We start from the raw sequence: 18,546 nt of genomic DNA, 5'->3' as shown, positions 1-18,546 counted from the left end.
TTCTATATTATTACCTTGCTTCATGGGAATTTACCCAGCCCTCTTCATAGGAATGGGCCAACCCAACTATTGAAAGGTTCACACATTCTGAAGGAAGTTGAAGGACAAAAGAAGCTGAGTAGAGGCCATATTTGCACTCAGAAGGCCTGTGGTGACCTATCAACTCACAGTCCTGCTGAGTCTAAAGAGAGAGAGAGAAACTAGACCCAGGGGCTGAATCACTGGTAGTCATTTCTGGATGCATCTCCAGACAAAACAGCAGTCAGACACCCTGGCACCAAAGACATAAACCAAGATCTCTGTTTAAAGGTCTGTGATCCCAAAAAGAGCCCTAGAGCAAAAAGTCTTTGACTCCAAATGCAGCTGGCTGTTTTCATCCTGGTGCTGCCTGCAACATACACAGCCTGACGTGAAATAAGCCTGTAATACTCTGACGTTCATCCATGAAGCAAGAAATGGTACCCAAGGTAGAAGAGCAGGAAGCACTTCTCGGAAGCTCCAAGACCCCAGGATCTAAAGGCATCATGTTGATCCCAGAAGCCTCTGTGTGGAACCCTTCTATGAGGCCTCCTAACCTATTCTGTTTCCTGGGGATCAGATAAGGGTAGGGGGTCTCATTAGCCAGGTAGGAGAATGAGACACAGAGTGGATGGTGGATGGAGAAAGAGGACCCAAGGCTTGGGCAATTGTGTCTCAGAACACCCAGCCTAATTCTGGCTCCTGTACCAGAGCGGCTGTTCCATGCAGACACTCCAGTGCCTCTTCTTTGGACGTCCTGGGACATCTCCCTGCCTTACCTTTACCCGAGTTCCCTGCCTTTCATCACCCTTAATGCTTTTCCACTGATGAGCTCCTTTCAGAGCACGCCCAGGAGCCCACTGCTTCTGATGCCATAGCCCCGAGACACTGTATGCCCAAATGAGCTTCTTTGAAGAGCCCAGGGAGGGCCAGTTTAAAAGACTTTTCCTCCAAGCAGTGCTTCCAGAAGCTCCACAATGCACCTCTCTGCCTCAGAGCTGTCTACCTAAAGATTAAGATGTGGAAAAGGACAGAGTTATGTGGATTGTGCATTGCTGGGTTGCTTTCTTTGACTGCTGAAGAACTTCTTCCATCTTCTCTCTAATATGACACAGCCTAAGGGACTCTGAAGTCACAAACTAATCCTTTCTCTCCCCAGATAAGGCAGTTTCTTTCATAGTGATATTACCAAGGCATCCTCTCATCACTAGCTTGTAATGGAAGTTCAACAACTTTGCTATAGGATGGCTTTGCTCTGGTATTTTCATTATGATAGCTACAGAGGAATTTGGGGCCACTTTATAAACCCCAAAGACTGAAAGAGAATTTTTAGAGATTCATTAGCTCATGAAATCTTAGGTGATGTCATTATTGTATGACAGCCAATAGAGACGGATCTGAAATATGTGTCTCTAGCGACCACATGGTTTCTCAGAGGGAGACTGCTCCACAGCCCAGGGCCAACAGATGAGCAAGCGACTCACTAAAGGAGGTGGCGTTGTCATGGGAAAACAGGAATTCTCACTCTGAGCATTTTCTTAGTCCAGTGGAAAAAAGGTTCCAGTTCTTATTTCTGTTTGCCAACAAAACGCTCAGCTGTCTAGAATCCATCTGTGAAGAGTCCCACAAGAATCTGGCAGTCACATCAGAGCAAGGGAGCTCATTTACAGTGATTAGAATGGAAAGTCATAGCAGTCACTTTCTAATATCACTAATTCACAACAGAGATTTGCATTCCTTGGGGGCCAGGCCATCATTTAGCTTACTAGGAAGGAGAGGCATACGGCTCAGTCAGAGGAGTTTGGATCATCTCAGTACAATAAGGTTTGAAGGCTGAGGGCATACACACTGGTGAGACATGGGGCCATCAAGTCAGGACCAGGTAAGCAGCAAGCAAAGGAAAGATGGTGGCAGATGTCACAGTCCACTGGTTAGGAATTCCCCATCCGAATCAAACTTGCCATGGAGATACTGGGGGTCAGGCTTTCTGAGCAGAGCCCACATCTCCTACACCAGAGCCACCAGGCTCTACTTCTTGGAATTGTGGTCCATGGACAGTCATCTTTCCTTAAAACTGAATGGTACAGGACAGTGACCTAGAGGAAAAGTTCAGAAGGAACTTCGCTTTGAACTCCAAAGCCCATGTAAGATTACTCTTAGTCTGACAAGAGGGCAGACAGCAGTATCAAGCAGTATCAGCAGTATTTCCTTCTGTGGAACTGAAAACCACAGCCACAGAAAGATAGAGAAAATGAAAAAGCAGAGGACTTTGTACCAGATGAAGGGACAAGCTAAAACCCCAGAAAAACAACTAAATGAAGAGGAGATAGGCACCCTCACAGAAAAAGAATTCAGAATAATGACAGTGAAGATGATCCAGGACTTTGAAAAAAGACTGGATGCAAAGATTGAAAAGTTTACCAAAGGCCTAGAAGAATTAAAGAACAAACAAACAGAGATATGCGACACAACAACTGAAATGAAAAATACACTAGAAGGAACCAACAGCAGATTGAGGCAGAAGGGCAAATAAGGGACCTGGAAGACAGAATGGTGAAAATCACTGATGCAGAAAAGAATAAAGAAAAAAGAATGAAAAGAACTGAAGACAGCCTAAGAGACCTCTGGGACAATGTTAAATGCACCAACATTCGCATTATAGGGGTCCTAGAAGGAGATGAGAGAGAGAAAGGACCTGAGAAAATATTGGAAGAGATTCTAGCTGAAAACTTCCCTAACATGGGAAAGAAAATAGCTACCCAAGTCCAGGAAGCGCAGAGAGTCCCAGGAAGGATCAACCCAAGGAGAAACACGCCAAGACATACAGTAGTCAAACTGACAAAAATTAAAGACAGAGAAAAGTTATTAAAAGCAACAAGGGAAAAATGACAAATAACATACAAGGGTAACAGCTGATTTCTCAGCAGAAACTCTGCAAGCCAGAAGGGAGTGGCATGATATATTTCAAGTGATGAAAGGGGAGAACCTACAACCAAGAATACTCTACCCAGCAAGGATCTCATTCAGATTCAATGGAGAAATCAAAAGCTTTACAGACAAGCAACAGCTAAGAGAATTCAGCACCACCAAACCAGCCCTACAACAAATGCTAAAGGAACTTCTCTAAGCGGGAAACGTAAGAGAAGGACCTACAAAAACAAAAACAAAACAATTAAGAAAATGGTAATAGGAAGATACATATCGATAATTACCTTGAATGGAAGTGGACTAAATGCACCAACCAAAAGACACAGACTGGCTGAATGGATACAACAACCAGACCCATATATATGCTGTCTCAAAGAGACCCATTTCAGACCTAGGCACACATACAGACGGAAAGTGAGGGGATGGAAAAAGATATTCCATGCAAATGAAAATCAAAAGAAAGCTGGAGTAGCAATACTCATATCAGATAAAATAGACTTTAAAAAAAAAATGTTACAAGAGACAAGAAAGGATATTACATAAAGATCAAGGGATCCATCCAAGAAGAGGAGATAACAATTATAAATATATATATGAACCCAATATAGGAGCCCCTCAATACATGAGGCAAATGCTAACAACTATGAAAGAGGAAATGCAAGGCAGAAATAGAGACACAGGTGTAGAGAACAAACACATGGACACCAAGTGGGGAAAACGGGGAGGGTTGGGGGGGAATGAATTGGGAGATTGGGATACCAAATTGTACACTCTAAATATAGGCTGTTTATTGTCTGTTAACTGTATCTCAATAAAAGTTCTTAAAAAAAAAGTGAATTGGATATTTACATGCAAAAAAAATAAAAGATTACTCTTAGTCTAGATTTCTTAGGCAAGGATTAAGGGCTAAAGCTTTACTCAGACAATACAATGCCAGGGCAGTGAAAATGAGGGGAAAGGAGGGTCAGTCAGGAGAGGGTGGGAAGTAAATGCATGCTGATGTCTTACTGCACTGTCCACTGCTTCCCAACGAGTATCAAAGAGACACAGCCATTGTACAACAGGTGCACCTGCCTGGCCACAACATAACATCTCTGGTCAGGCTATAAAGAGAGAAAAAAATATACCTCAGGACTTGTCCATCAAAGGGAAGAATGGAGAGGGAATTTCCCCTCTCGTCTTGTTAGCCAAGATGTGGCCCATCTAATTTCCCTGCGTTTCTGAGTTGCATCGAATGGCCCCGCCTCCATCATGCGACATGATGCTCACTCACATCCAGAAGTGCTGGGAGGAGGCAGAGACTCTGGGCATCAGAACCACAGCAGAGCCTTGCCAGAGTCAACCCACACCGCAACAGTGGAGGCGAAGTAAGCAGCTGCGATTTGGAAGCAGGTGAGGCCAAGAGAGTGGGGGCACCATAAATTACATGATGTTTAGTTAAAGGAAACTGCTTCCCCTCGCTCCTGGTTTTCAACATAGCTGTGGTTAATTCTGAGTGCATTGCTGGAACTGGCAGAATCTGGAGTTTAGGAAGCCTAATGTGAAGCTGGGCCTCCTGCCCCTCTGCCTCTCTAGGTGACCTTCTGGAATGGAAGATGCCTAATGCCTTGTTGCACCTGCTCCCTGAGACAGGCTTTCCACTCTCATCCACAAACATATTAGTGACCAGATGAGATGAGGTGTGGCCCACGGGGCGATTGTGGGACTCCTCTCTAGTTCTTGGCTTGATGATGCCCATCAAAAAGCCAGAAAAGAGCTATACATCCCCTTTCCCGTGTGTTGAGGCAGCACAGCATACGGCTGAGGGCTTTAGGTTGGGCTCTGGAGGGAGACAGCCAAGTGGAATTGGAGCCACCACCTCCCAGTTATGTAAGCATTTTCTCTGTTCTCTCATATGTAAAAATGGGCATAACGTTAGGACCTCCTCATAGAGCTGTTGAAAGGATGAAACAAGACATTCTCTGGCAAGTGCCTTAAACAGTGCCTGGTACCTAGCAGGCCTGGAATATTAGCTTTCCATAGTTAGAAATTCTCCTGCCCTTATTATTATTTCATGTTTCCGTCCTCACTGCCCAAAAGTTGGGAGGTAAATAGTGACTGCATTTGACCTCATCACTTACAAACCTGTTTATTCCTCCTGAATAAACTTCATTTCCTGCTCTGTTATATTTTCATTGTCATGTGAATGTCTTTTATAATAAACTGCATCTTTTCTCTCCTTTCCTATCAAGCTTTCCTCCCCTAACCCACCCTATCACATTCCCATTTTTCCAGCTAAAGAAACTGGCCTCTGGCTTGTGTCCCGCAACCAACACCCTTCCTAGGGTAGGTACCAGGCTGAACGCTGACCCTTCAATGCTTTGTGTCTGGCGAGGGCTGCCAGCTTTGAGCACAGCCCTGCTGGACCCAGCGGTCACCATCTGCAGTGCTGCACCGCCTAGTGCTGAGGAGGAGCTGGGAAAAGGGTTCTAGAAAAATCACTCCTCTGACGCTGCAGCCTCCAAAGGCAGGCTCCCCGCCCACACCATTGGGTATCAGTCAACACTCTTCTGGGGATGTAGGAGGCAATACACCCCCATTTTCTCTTCCCCAAATACTGCATTCTGTTTCCCAGGACAGAGAGGCTCCAAGGTAATGGTCAGTTTACAGTGGTCACATCTGAAACTCAGTGCTTCAGAAACAAACAGAATGGCAGTCTCCCCGGGGCTCCTAAGCCTACAGACTTCCACGTAGCTTCCTCGGGCGCCCAGAGGTCACAGGCATCTGCGCGGCTCCTTCACGACTACCAAAGCGCCAGCCGGTGGCTGTCCAGGGCCGGCGGCCCCCCAGCCCGGCCGCCCCCCAGCCCGGCCCTCCCTGCCGTGGGGCGGGGACCGGGCGCGGGGCGAGGACGCGGGAGCGGGCGGCTGCCTCTCACCCCCGCGCGCTCCGCCGCCCCGCCGGCCGGGGAAGCTGCCTGACGGGCTGCAGGAGAAACTGCAGCCGGAGCTCCTGCCGTCTGGGTCGGAAGAGCATCTCCTGCTTCTGAGGAACTGCACACGGGCTTCTCCTGGGGGCGCTCTTGAGTCCCCGTGCCCCCAGTCCCCTCTGTCATCTGGGGCCAGCAGCACGTGCGGGCGGAGGATGGGGAGTGAGCCCCGGAAAGGTGGAGGAAGACCCACCGCAAACCCAGAGCCCTTCTGGATCAGGAATCCTAGATGGACCAGGAAGGAGAAGGAGGCTAAAATAAAGGGCCTGGCCTCCCAGTCCTGGGAAACTTTTAATCCAGAATAAAACAAGCAAGGAAAGTTCAAATACCATCTGCTTTCAGGAACGGCAGTTTGTTCAGGCCCAGCTAAACCCCAAAAAATATCAATATGTATAGCCATTCAAATTTCAGAGCCTCTGACTCAGACTGTCAAGGTGTAACATTAATTTTATACAAACCAGTTTAACTTCTGTATCTGAGCCTCTGTTCTGCTGATGGTAGCAAACTCATTCTCATCAAAGTTAAATAAATGTCCATGCTCGTGTCTTCCCCAGCCCCGCTCTGGGCCTCACTTGGCCCCTCCTCGTCCTTCCAGGGGCCCAGGATAGTTGAGTATTCTCTTTGCACTAAGATGGGGCGCCAGGACTCCACGAGGCTGCCCTCAGAGCCCCCATACTGTCCCCCAGTCACCTGTGCCTTCTCTACCTCAGTGGGTCCTTGGGCTACAGCACTGGCAAGGAAACACAGGTCACCCACGCCCTGGGGTCACCCAGACTTAAGTGAGGTTTCCATCAACCTCCCTCCGAGCTGGGGCTTGGTTCTGATGGTGTGATCCTTTCTCTGAAATACTCCTGACAGCAAATTCAACTTATCTCCTAACCCAGAAACCAAAACCAAAAGAAGTTCTCCAAAGCCAAGAAAAGATTTGTATTTGGCAGGAAATAGTCTTTACATAATTTATTCATTCTTTCCAATGTTATTGTTTATGAAGTCAAACAGATGCTCCTTCAGGTTTTGTTTTGTTTTGTTTACTTTTGGAACTCAAACAACAACAGTAATAGTAGCAAAATAATAATGATAATACTTTTCAAATGGCAACAGTGTTTCTCCTCTTGGCAAGAACTGCAGGCTTCACTGCCCCTGGTGTAGTCCAAGGAGCTCCATGATCCAGACGCCCCATCTGTGGAGCCTCTCTGGTTCCAGGCTTCTGCCCTGGGTATTGGGCTAGAACGAGCAAGGAAAGGAAATACTGTGTATTTCAAATAACCAAACTTTTAGAACCCAAAGAAAGTAAAAAATGTCTTACCCCAAACCAAGCCCTTGTCCAATAAAAACAGAAATGGCCCCTTTTGTCAAGAGCCGTGGCTCTCCCACAACTGTCCCAAAAGGAAATACCAGCTAATAATGGTGCCCTTCAAACTGCCATTTCTTGATTATTTTCCCTCTTCTTTGTGAGACCCCTCTCACTGAGAAATAACGGAAAGTTGAGAGAGAAGATCAGAAAAGGAGCAAGTAAGGATCATGGGAATACTTACCAGCCCATGAAATGTGCAGGCTTTTAGAAAAATGCAGACTCACAAGCATAAATAATGAATGATATTTTATTTCACTGTATGTCTAATTTCATTTTAATTTTTTCTTTTTTACACAAATTACGATTTCTAACATTGATGTGATGCTATTACCATCCATAATCAGAGTTCCTCAGCTGAAGGCTAATCTGCCCCCGTATCCAGGATCCCGTCACGGGTCACACATTGTACTTAGTTCAAATGTCTTGTTACTCTCCTTTAATCTGGGATCATTTCCAGACATTTTACCTTTTATGACATCGAGTTTTTGAAGAATCCAGGCCAGTAGTTTCGTAGAATGTCCCCAAATTTGGATATGTTTGATAAATTTCTTCTTGATTAGATTCAGGCTCAATATTTTTGGCAAGAATCCCACACAGGTGGTGTTGTGTTCTCAGGTGTCACACCAGAGGCCATGATGTCAATTTATCCATTACTAGTGATATTAATTTTGATCACTTAGTTAAGGTGGTGTCTGCCAGATTTCTCCTTCATAAAGCACCTTTTCCCCTTTGTAATTAGTAAGTAATCTAGGGGATGCTACTTGAAGATTGTGTGAGTAACCTCTTCCCCATCAACCTTTCACCCAATGGTTTTAGTATCCATTACAAATTCTTACCTGAATTAATTACTACTGTAGTGGTTGAAAAATGGTTTTGTAGTCATTCCTCCATATTTATTAATTGACATTAAATGTAGACGGGTAGATTCTTTTTTTAATGCAATGTGTTATTATCCATCACTGTCATTATTACTATCATTATTAATTCTGATGTTCAAGTTGTCCCAAATCTGGTTAGGGGAGCCCCTTCAAGAAAATTTGGATTCCTTTTGACATGGCCCTTTCAGTTTTTAACACATTGCAGTAATATTTAGAATGAAAGAAGAGATCAAGAGAAAGGTGGAAGAAGGAAGAAGACCATGAAGAACTAGGCAAGAAGATCGTTACGGTCTCAGTGGCAGTTCTTTTCAGTCAAAACAGAGATCACATCTTCAGCCAGGGCTTCCATGTCCACCACTGGGGGTCAGGAGCCACAAGCACAGGTCTTGCAGTAGTTGATGTGCATGGGAAGTCTCTTGGGGAGAACTCAGGATATGTCCCTGATAGGGTCAAAAATATCATCATGCCTGGCAAATAGCCTACTTTCAGAAGGATGTAGAACTCGTCTTAAGGGAGGGGAGTTGAGCACCACTGATTGGCCTGTGGTTGTTAAAGGAGTATAGACGTTCACAAGATGAGTGGGGTGGAGGTTGGGGAAGAGGCTATTCTGTGAATGTCCCTCCAGCCGGTCCTGAAGGTGAGAGAGGCAACTGAGATGATGGTAAACTCTGTCACACCTGGAAATTCAAGCAGCTCTACTCTGGGCTCCTTCTAGCAGATGGTAACACAAGGTAAAAGAGCCTCTCTTCCTTCTGGCAACAGAGTTCCATGTTGGTTTTGGTTCTAGGGAAGCCAAAGAGAATCGGCACCTGGCAGAGTAGACACCACAGATGGAGACTTTTTCATGAGTACCTCGGGACTGACCTCCAGAAATACCTGTAGTGAGAAAGAAGATGAACTATTTGGATAATTCTGCATGAACAGCGGAGGCAAGAGCAAGAGTAACGTGGGTTTCCAAGTAAGCAGTGTTATACCTGAATGGTAGACTTGGAAGTTATAACTACCACTGAAACAAAAGTTCAGTGGCATTCTGCTATGTCTCCAGTTCAACTAGCTAGCGAGTGGTATTCATGGGGCTTGAACTCCTAGTCCAACACTCTTCCCTTTCCAAAAGGGAAATGAAGACTTCCAGAAGCGTGGAAAGAGAACAAACCAGCACAGGAAGAAACACAAGGATGACAATGAACTGGAAGTAGCCACAGAAGCATCTGCATGCACTAACCAAACAGAGCAGCCCCGGAGAGGGGAATTCCGTGGGTGGGAGTGGTCAGGAACGTGCCTTCCTAACTGTGCCTCACATGGCCAACAAGTACAGTCTAGAGAGAGACGGGGTGGAGAGAAGAAAGGCAAACCTGAACCTCGAGGAAAACGGACGTGATCACAGAGGAACACGGCAAGAAGCCAGAGAACAATGAGATGGTCAGTGCTGAGCCTTCAGTCTCTGCCATTCGTCTGTTGAGCAATACCCACTCTTCCAGAGTATCCATGAGAGACGAAGATGCCTTCGTGGAAACACTTCAACAAAAGCACGAGATCAAACCTGGATGAGAATGGCAGCCAGAGCCCAAGACAAGCCTTTGCTTTTCCGTTTTAAATCCCTGAGCATCATTTACAAGAAAAATGCACTTCCCTTCCGAGACTGTTTGCTTATATGCATTGTCTGTTGCCTCCCCCTAGTGACTGCGTGTGAGATGTGCACTAAGAATCCATTGGTAGAGTTGAAAACTTAAGTGACCCAATGATAATAATAATGCCTCTTTATCCTTGTACAATATTGCAGGTCCTCAAAAATGCTTTTCTGTATCCTGATGACAGCCCCATGAGACAGGCAGGGTGTATTCCACCACTAAAGCGCCTCACGCTGACATTGCTTTGGAACCTATCAATCAAAACCTAGGCGTTGGGAGTGAGACCTGCACTTGAAACCCGGCGCTGCCACGCATCCCTCTGTGATGTCCAGCCAGGGCTTAAACTCTGTGCCTCCATTTCCATATGTGCAAAAGCGGGTGAGACTGCTCGTATCATAGAGATGCAGTAAGGACTCAGTGAGTCATATCTATGTAGACTTGAACATTGAGTCAGGTCCTCAGGTAAGGCCTATAAAAATGATATGGCTGTTGTTGCTGCTGCTGTTAACAGCATCTTTGAGGAGGGGCTTTCGCTGCCTTGGAAACCCATTTTTGGTTTCTGAACCTACTGGGAGTCACCTTACTGAAAAACATGTCGCTATAACTACTTAAAAATCTATTTCCTTTTGCTCAGTTTTCCTTATCGTCCAGTTATTTCTGCCTTTTTAACCTGGCTTAAAACCTGTCATACAGTTCACATCTAAAAGAGAAGAGCCCTGACATTGCAAGAGTCCTGCCATCCCTCAGCTTTGGTCTCAAGCCCAGAGCCACATGCAAACTCAGAGGACGTCCTTTCCTGATGCTCCTGTGGTTCCTGTGAGAGTATCTGCCCAGCTCTGGGCACCCAGGGAGCCCAGCACAACCAGAAGAGCATGTTCACACCAGGCCATGTTCAGGATGGATTCTGTTCCTCAAAGACTTTACCCACTGGTGGATAAAGAGGAACCAGTGGTCATGAGGAGGGCAGAAAAATCCACAGGGAGCTCTTTAAGATTTTCAATCAGACTTATCAGAACACACACACACACACAGGTACAGAGCAATTACAGGCTCATGAGATCCGTTTCAGGATGATGGGAAGTAATTCCTGCAGTTGGCTACCTAAAATAGCTCCAGCACCTGGACTGAGCAGATGTCAGGATGAAGAGCAAACAGCTTGCTCCTGAGCAAACACCTTTGACACAACAGGAGTCACCCAGGCAGCCCTCGGAACAAGCGTTAGCCTCTGTCTCCACTCCATGGAGGAGTTAAGAGTCAAGACTCCACCAGGTCCTTTGGGGTCTTATGAGATAAATGGGGGAGAAAGGAAAAAGGGAAATCAGCGACTACAGAAACTTCTTTATCCAGGTGCCTCCTTCCTATTGCTGAAGAAAATGCCACCCTTGCCACCTCCAATGTGCAGAGGACGAGTTCTTTACTGTACGGTGGGAAGAAGCTCGCACATCATGCTCTAGGACGTGGGACCTCGGGCACACGGCCAAGCCCGTGCTTGCTTCTCTGCACTGAGGCTGCACTCCAGTCCCTAAGGGGGAAGCAGGAGATGCCATCATGGTCTCAGTTCCTTTAACACTTTCAGTCGGTCCTGCAAGCACATGCCAAGGACCGATAGAAATGTAACAAACCAAGGACCCAGTCTGCAGACCCACCCCAGGAGCCAGGGACATTTGGGAATCAGAGCCCACCATATGTGCACTCAACAAACGTCTGTTAGATTGAACTGAAGGGTTCTATTCATGTGTATTGAAAAAACCCTAAGATGCCTCTCAGTGTTAGGTAATGATGGATTAAGGATGTATGACCAAGTAGTTATAACTCCTCTTTTAGGAGACCGATATTCATTGAGTCCCTTCTAAATGCCAGGCACTGTGTTATATGCTTGGCCCAGGTTTATCCTTTAGTCCTCACAGTGACCCTTATGAAGAGGTGCAGGAATCCCTGCTCGACAGGTACAAGATCTATAGATTTAGATCAATTACCTATGGCCCACACAGCTTGAGGGACAAAAGGATTTGAAGCCAATTCCTGGTTACTTGGAAGTGATCTAACCACAATGCTGATATCCCAAGAAGCAGCGAATGTCACTGTTGGTGAGAACTGTCACCTAAAATGATGGCACATCCAGTCCTGCAAAGCTTAATTCAGGCAGCATGCAATATGCAAGCTGTGCACCTCATCAGCCCAGTCTGGACACCAAAATCTTGACTGCAGTTGCCATGCAGGGACCATTCCATTCAGGAACTCGGATGGTATCTTTAACTTTATGAAGCCGGCCAAAGAATCAGATGAGAACGGCCACCTTCACTCCTGGGAATGGAGCTAAGAACGTAGGTTGTACATCGCACTGCCTGCATGAAGCCTTGACTGGGCCACTCAATAGCTGTGCGATCTTGGGCAAGTCAGTGAGTTTCTCTGCGTCTCACTTTTCTCCTCGGTACGATACAGTAATATGAGAATCTACTTCCTTTAGTGTGAAAGTTAAATGAGATGATGTACTTACGGTACTTAGCACAGCAGCTGGAACACAGCAATCGTTCAATAAATCTTCACCATTATTATTACTGTCATTACAGTTAATCAGAACGATACACACAAAAGATAAATAATCTGCAGTGAGGTAGACTCTGATCCTGACTTCTAATCTCCCCTTGCTAAGAACTGATGAAAGCTTTAGCCAGCCGTGGCTAGAGGAAATGTTTTCCTTTTCTTTGGTTTTGCATTTTACACAGCTTCTGTTCCATGTGACACATGCCCTCCTTTCCCTCTTCACCCCTGTGACTGGAGGAAGGCAGAGCCTCCAGACTGGTCAGTGGACACTGTGGTCATTAGAACATTCACAGGGGCTGCAGTGGAAGTCTGGTGATGGTACTGCTGCAGTCCAAGTAACAGAGCTGTCTACTCTCCCATCCAGTGCTCATCAGTGCCTTGCTACCATGACTTGTCCTTTCCTGGAATCAGAGTCTTTAATACAAAGTGCAAGGAATAAGTAATATTTGCTCCAAGTTCACACATAACTGTAAATATCATCTCTACTACATTTTGCAGGGAAAGTTACTTTCCTGCCTCACCACCACTTGCTGGCATACATGTGCTCAGCACTGCAGTGTGTGTTTTGACACACAGACACACACACACACACAGATTCATCATAAGAAATCGGCTCGTGTGATCATGGAGGCTTCTCGAGTGAGTCGGTAAGCTGGAGGCCCAGGAATGCTGATGGTGTACTTCCAGTCTGAAGGCCAGCAGGCTTAAGATTCAGGAAGAGCTGATGCTTCAGTTCAAGTGTGAAGGCAGGAAATACCGATATCCTAGCTCAAAAGCAGTCAGGCATGAGGAATTCTCTTTTACTTGGGAGAGGTCAGCCTCTTTGTTCTAGTCAGGCCTTCAACTGATTGGGTGAGGCCCACCCACATTAGGAAGGACAGTCTGCTTTACCCAGTCTACCAATTCAGATGTTAATCTCAGAACTTCCCTGGTGGTGCAGTGGTTCAGAGTCCGCCTGCCAATGGGACACGGGTTCGAGCCCTGGTCTGGGAGGATCCCATATGCCACCACAACTACTGAGCCTGAGCTCTAGAGCCTGTGAGCCACAATTGCTGAAGCCCGTGCCTGGAGCCCGCGCTCTGCAAAAAGAGAAGCCACTGCAAAGAGAGCCCTGTGTACAACAACGAAGAGTGGCCTCCACTCTCTGCAACTGGAGAAAGCCCGCACAGCAATGAAGACCAAACACAGCCAGTAAATAAATAAATAAATTTTTTAAAAATGCTAATCTCATCCAAAAATACCCTCAACAGAAACACTAAGCGTGTTTGATCAAAGATCTGTGCACCTGTGACTCAGTCAACACATAAAATTAACCATCACATGCAGTGTGAGGTTTTTTCCTCTGTTAGCCACGTCTCTCCCTGGTTCCTCCACTTTCTGCCCATGATTTAGCCACAATAAAGGGTTTATACTCTGCCGTTTCTGGTGGCAAGTAAAATTCCAGATTGAGTATGAGCTGAAAAGCACCTCCTGTAACAAAGAGGCAAAAACTCCTCCAATAACATTTCCTGAGCACAGCACTGTCATGAGCACAGTGAAAAGGAAGCAGCCAGATCTTGGTGGCCAGATCTGGTGTGAATCCTGGTTCTACCTCTTCCTGATTGGTGCATCTTGGAAATGTCACCTAATCTCTTCAATCCTCAATTTTCTGCTCCTTAAAATGGACGTAATAATATCCCACTCTTGCAGGGAAATCAAGTGCAGTAAAGTAACGTGTAAAATACTTGACCCCCATAGGCATTAAGAAAGCAGAGCTTTTGTCACTGTCCCCTTGTAACCTAAAAAATGGCCCCAGTTGCAGCAGCTGAGTGCAGTTTCTGTGCCACCACCTCAACCTGCTTCCTCATGCAGGATCCTCCACTGCCTCAAGGCTAATAGCCCTCACATGGTGCCTCTTCTGTTATTTTTGCTGTTGGGCTGCATTAATTGTTTCAGAAAATCTGTTAGGCCCAACCCTCTCAAGACTCCTACTGTGCCCCCAGAATAGCTTACAATTCTTCACATTAAAAATGAGCATCTTCAACTCTTCATTTCTTACCCAAAGCCCCCGGGACATGTTTAAAACAATAATCAAAGCAGCATAACCAGCTGACACAAGTCTTGAATAAATGCAGCCTGTACCTAATCCCATTCCTCTTGAGATCATTAAATGACTTTCATTCCCACTTTAAATAAAGCCTTTCTTCCAGGGGATGAGACCGAGGTGTTTAGCATCCTAAAGTCACCCTGCCAGCTACTTGGCCCTTCCTCCTCATTCTCTCAACACCCTCCTTAGTTTCTTGCTCTCCTGCCCCAATATTTGACAATAATGGTGACAGTTAATAACTGTGGAACACCTACAATGTGCCAGGCCCTGTTAAAAGGAATTTATAGGTGCTAAGTCATTTACCTCCAACAACAAACCTAAGAGTGTATTACTGTTATCCTTATTTTGCAGATGAGATAACGAAGGTGCCGACATGTCTGAGTAACTAACCCAACATCACAAAACCAGTGGATGCCTGAACCCACCATGCATTGAGAGGCTCTCATCCATCCTTGAGCCTTCTTCTCCTTCCCTCTCTTCCTCAAGCCCTTACCAGGTCCTGTCCCTCAGTCTCCTAAATAACCCCTGAATCCATCCTTCCTTAATCTGCGTGGTCCTGCTTTAGCTCACTCCCTCATCACCTCTTGCCTGGATTCTCACTGCTACGACCTCTTCCCTGGTCTCACTGCCACTACTGTCTCCTTCCCCACACCATCCTCCACATGACCGCATCATTCACTCAGTCCTCCACTCACGTAACAAAGTGTTACTAGGTGGTATCATGCATTACCAGGCACTGTAGTAGCTGTGGGGTCACCAAAGTGATAAGATAGTCTCTGACCCCAAGGAGAGCACAGTATTGGGAAAGTCAGGCGGACAAACCGAAAATAAGCCAGTGATAACAGAATAGAAGACTGTGCAACAAGTGCAACAGAAACTCAGAGGAAGGACTACCAGATTCTGCCTAGCATTGTGTAACAGGATTGGTTTTGGCCACAAATCAACTAAAGTGGTTTAAACAAATTGTTTTTGTTTTTGTTTCTGTTTACATACTCAGAAGTCTGGAGCTGAGAAGTTACAGGGGTAGGTAAGAGTTTCAAAGATTTGGGGGCCTTTTCTACAATTTCTTTGGCTTGTCCTTCATGTCACAAGTAAGCTGCTGCACCTCTAGTCATTCTATATTAGAGGCAGGAAAAAGTAGAAAGGCCAAAGGCCTGGACCAGCTCGTGTGCTGTTTTTTGGGTTTTTTTAAAAAAAGAGGACTTTGCTTTCCCGGAAGCCCCTCTGCTTAAGCTTCACAACCTGGATCTGGGTGACACGCCAACTCTAAGCTACAAGGGAAGCTAGAAAAGTGAATATGTGGCTTTTTAGCCCCTATAGTGGGTGGTCGCAAAGAAGGAGGTTGGCTGTGGCTTTTGGGTGGACAGGCCACACGTGATCAGGAGTGTTTCAAAGCAGACATGATGCTTGCTATGGTCTAAATGTGCCCTCCCAAAATTCATATGTTGAAACCTAAGCCCCAAGGTGATGGCATTAGAAGGTGGGCCCCGGGAGGTGATTAGGCCGTGAGGAGGATCCCTCATGTATGGAATTAGTGCGCTTCTACAAGAGGCCCTTGAGAGTTCCTTTGCCTCTGCCACCATGTGAAAATACAATGAGAAGCCTGTACCTGGAAGTGGGCCCTCACCCCACCACGTTGGCACCCTGAGCTCAGACTCCAGCTCCCGGAACTGGGAGAAATGTATTTCTGTTGTTCTTAAGCTACCCAGTCTGCGGTATTTTTGTTATAACAGCCTGAAAGGACTAAGACGTGCTGAAGCCAAGTCTTGATTCCTCGTGCACAATCCATAAATGCATGCCGTGACTGCTGTGCTGGTTCTCATTCAGAAACGCTTTAAGCATGAAACTCTGAAATTAATTTTTAACTTCAAGCCCTATTATGCCATCACTGTGGATGCAGGAAGTAAGAGCAGCAGGACCATTTCCCCCATCTTCCATTTTCAGAGTCCTCATATCACAGAGTCCTGCCCCACTTGACAATTTCGTCTCTACATAAGCTTCCACTTGAATATCCTGTCATACAGATTTGGAGCTCTTTGCCAAGTATGTGTGAGAGACAAGGGGTAACAGAATTTCATATATTCACAAAAGAGATGTAGATATGTGAAACCACAGAGAAAGGAATGAAATTAATAGGTGTTATAACTTTTTAAATGGCAGGACCTGTAGGAGTCAGAGGCCGAGAGATCTGGAATGATGGGCGATGGCATCAGAGGCTGGAACACTGCAGGCTAACGACAAGGTTCAAGGTATGCTCACAGGTGTGGAAGAGATGCATGTCTTTGGAGCTGCAGTAGTCTGAATCATGGCCCCCCAAAAGACAGCCATGCCCTAATCCCCAGAAGCTGGGACTATGTTGTGTGACATGCTAAGGGGAACTTGCAGATGTAATTATTTTTAAAATCTTAAGGCCGAAAAATCATCTTGGATTATCAACGTGGGCTTTATGTATAATCACAAGGATCTCTTCTTAAGAGGAAGGCAAGGAGACCACAAGAGGAATTAGGAGGTGTGACAACGGAAGCAAGAGGCTGGAGTGAGGTAAGGAAGGGCTACCAGCCAAGGAATAGAGGAGGCCTCCAGAAGCCAGAAAAGACAAGGGAACAGATTCTCCCCGAGAGCCTCCAAAGACAACCACTCCTGCTGACACCTTGACTTTAGTCCAGTGAAATTGATTTTGGGACGTCTAGCCTCCAAGAACTGTAAGAGAATAAATTTGTGTTGTTTTTAAGACACTAAATTAATGGTCATATAGCAGCCATAAGAAACTCTACAGGAGTCAAGGTCTAAAAATTATAAGCCTCGAATGTTGAGTGAAAGATCAATATGGAAGTTCAAATCACCTGTGATGGTTGTGGGACTTGCACTGGAGAGAAAGCTACAGGTGGATGCCAGTTTTTAACAAATGGGAAGGAATGACTAGGAGGCATATGGTTGACAGCAAAGAGGAGACACACTATTTCTAGATAGCATAAGATTTAAGGGAGTATATATATAAAGAATGTTTGTGGGGGTATCAGTTTTCCAAGGGAAAGGATTTCCAGAGGGAGAAGTGGGAAGATTCAGGTTGGAAGAAAGCAAGGAGAGAGACTGGGTCAGTGGGGAGAAAGCACAGGGCAGCGTGAGGAAGAAAATCTGGGAGAGGATGTTTATTGGAGGGGTCTATCAGTTCAGGTCCAATCAAGAGGCAAAACCCCACAGAATTTGAACAGGGAAAGTTTAATATAAACAATTGTTAATTATACCAGGGGATGAACTCTTAACAGCGTAAAAATAACTCTAAAGAATACCTTAGGGCTGAGGCAGAATACCTAGAGAAGGACAGAGTTGGAAGGGGAAGCAGGAGTTCAAGCCTTACTGGAGAAGCCCAGAGATGGCAGAGAAGTTCACTAGGTTGCCTTGGGCCAGAGCTGGTCTGCAGCTGCTGAACAAGCATGGACATCCATCCCGGGTGCAGATGACAGGAAACTGCAGCCAGGAGTGGTTGTATCAGTTTCCTATTGCTGCTGTAACAAATTACCATAAACCTAGTGTCTTAAAATTACACAAATTAATTTTCTTGTAATCCTGGAGGTCAGAAGTCCCACATAGGTATCACTGGTATAAAAATCAAGGTGTTGACAGGCCTGAGTTCCTTCTGGAAGCTCTAAGAGAGAATTCTTTTCCTTGCCTTTTTCAAGCTTCTAGAAAGTCTAGGCTTTGGATTACCAGAAACTCAACTTTGGCATTGGAAAGCTCTGTGAAAACTCCCCAAAATATACTTCCACAATAACACACCTTCCCAGAAAACCTTCAAAAGGAAATCACTAGCAAAATGAAACATGCAGTTAAAAACACTTAGCATGGTACCTGGAAAACAGCATTCAATAAATACACATAATTATTACAGTTGCTATTATTTTTGTATTATTATTATCATTGATAAAATTCCAAGTAAATGGTTAATTAGTTGCTTTGTAGAGGCATCAGCCATAATCAGTCAAAAGTTAGGTGGTATATGCTAAGCGCGTGTATGTTCCAGGATGTTGGGTGATGTCGTCTACAGTGGTGAAGTAGTCCATCCTTCAGGCCTAAGCCATTCTGAGAGTGACTAGAGAGGGGGCTAGCTGTCTGTAAGGCTACTCATAACATTCAAACCAGGC

At 45.6% G+C, this 18,546-nt stretch overlaps 1 protein-coding gene across 8 annotated transcripts in view; it reads right to left on the bottom strand.

Moving 5' to 3' along the window:
• Nucleotides 1–7,580: 7,580 nt before the first annotated feature.
• KTN1 (kinectin 1) overlaps nucleotides 7,581–18,546 on the bottom strand; it is a 126,194-nt gene continuing 115,228 nt past the window's right edge. For 4 of the 8 annotated variants that reach the window (XM_057732883.1, XM_057732889.1, XM_057732893.1 and 1 more), the window contains one exon: nucleotides 7,583–9,022. In XM_057732883.1, coding sequence (XP_057588866.1) covers nucleotides 8,832–9,022 — 191 coding nt within the window. In that variant the 3' untranslated portion in view covers nucleotides 7,583–8,831. Of the gene's footprint in view, nucleotides 9,023–18,546 lie in introns of all 8 variants that reach the window. The other 4 variants (XM_057732885.1, XM_057732891.1, XM_057732888.1 and 1 more) reach the window with 3 other exon arrangements.

The sequence above is a fragment of the Hippopotamus amphibius genome, chromosome 4, assembly GCF_030028045.1.
Source record: "Hippopotamus amphibius kiboko isolate mHipAmp2 chromosome 4, mHipAmp2.hap2, whole genome shotgun sequence".
Classification (NCBI taxonomy): Eukaryota; Metazoa; Chordata; class Mammalia; order Artiodactyla; family Hippopotamidae; genus Hippopotamus; species Hippopotamus amphibius.
The sequence above is the reverse complement of the archived record's forward strand: the minus strand, read 5'-3'. Positions and strand labels throughout refer to the sequence as shown.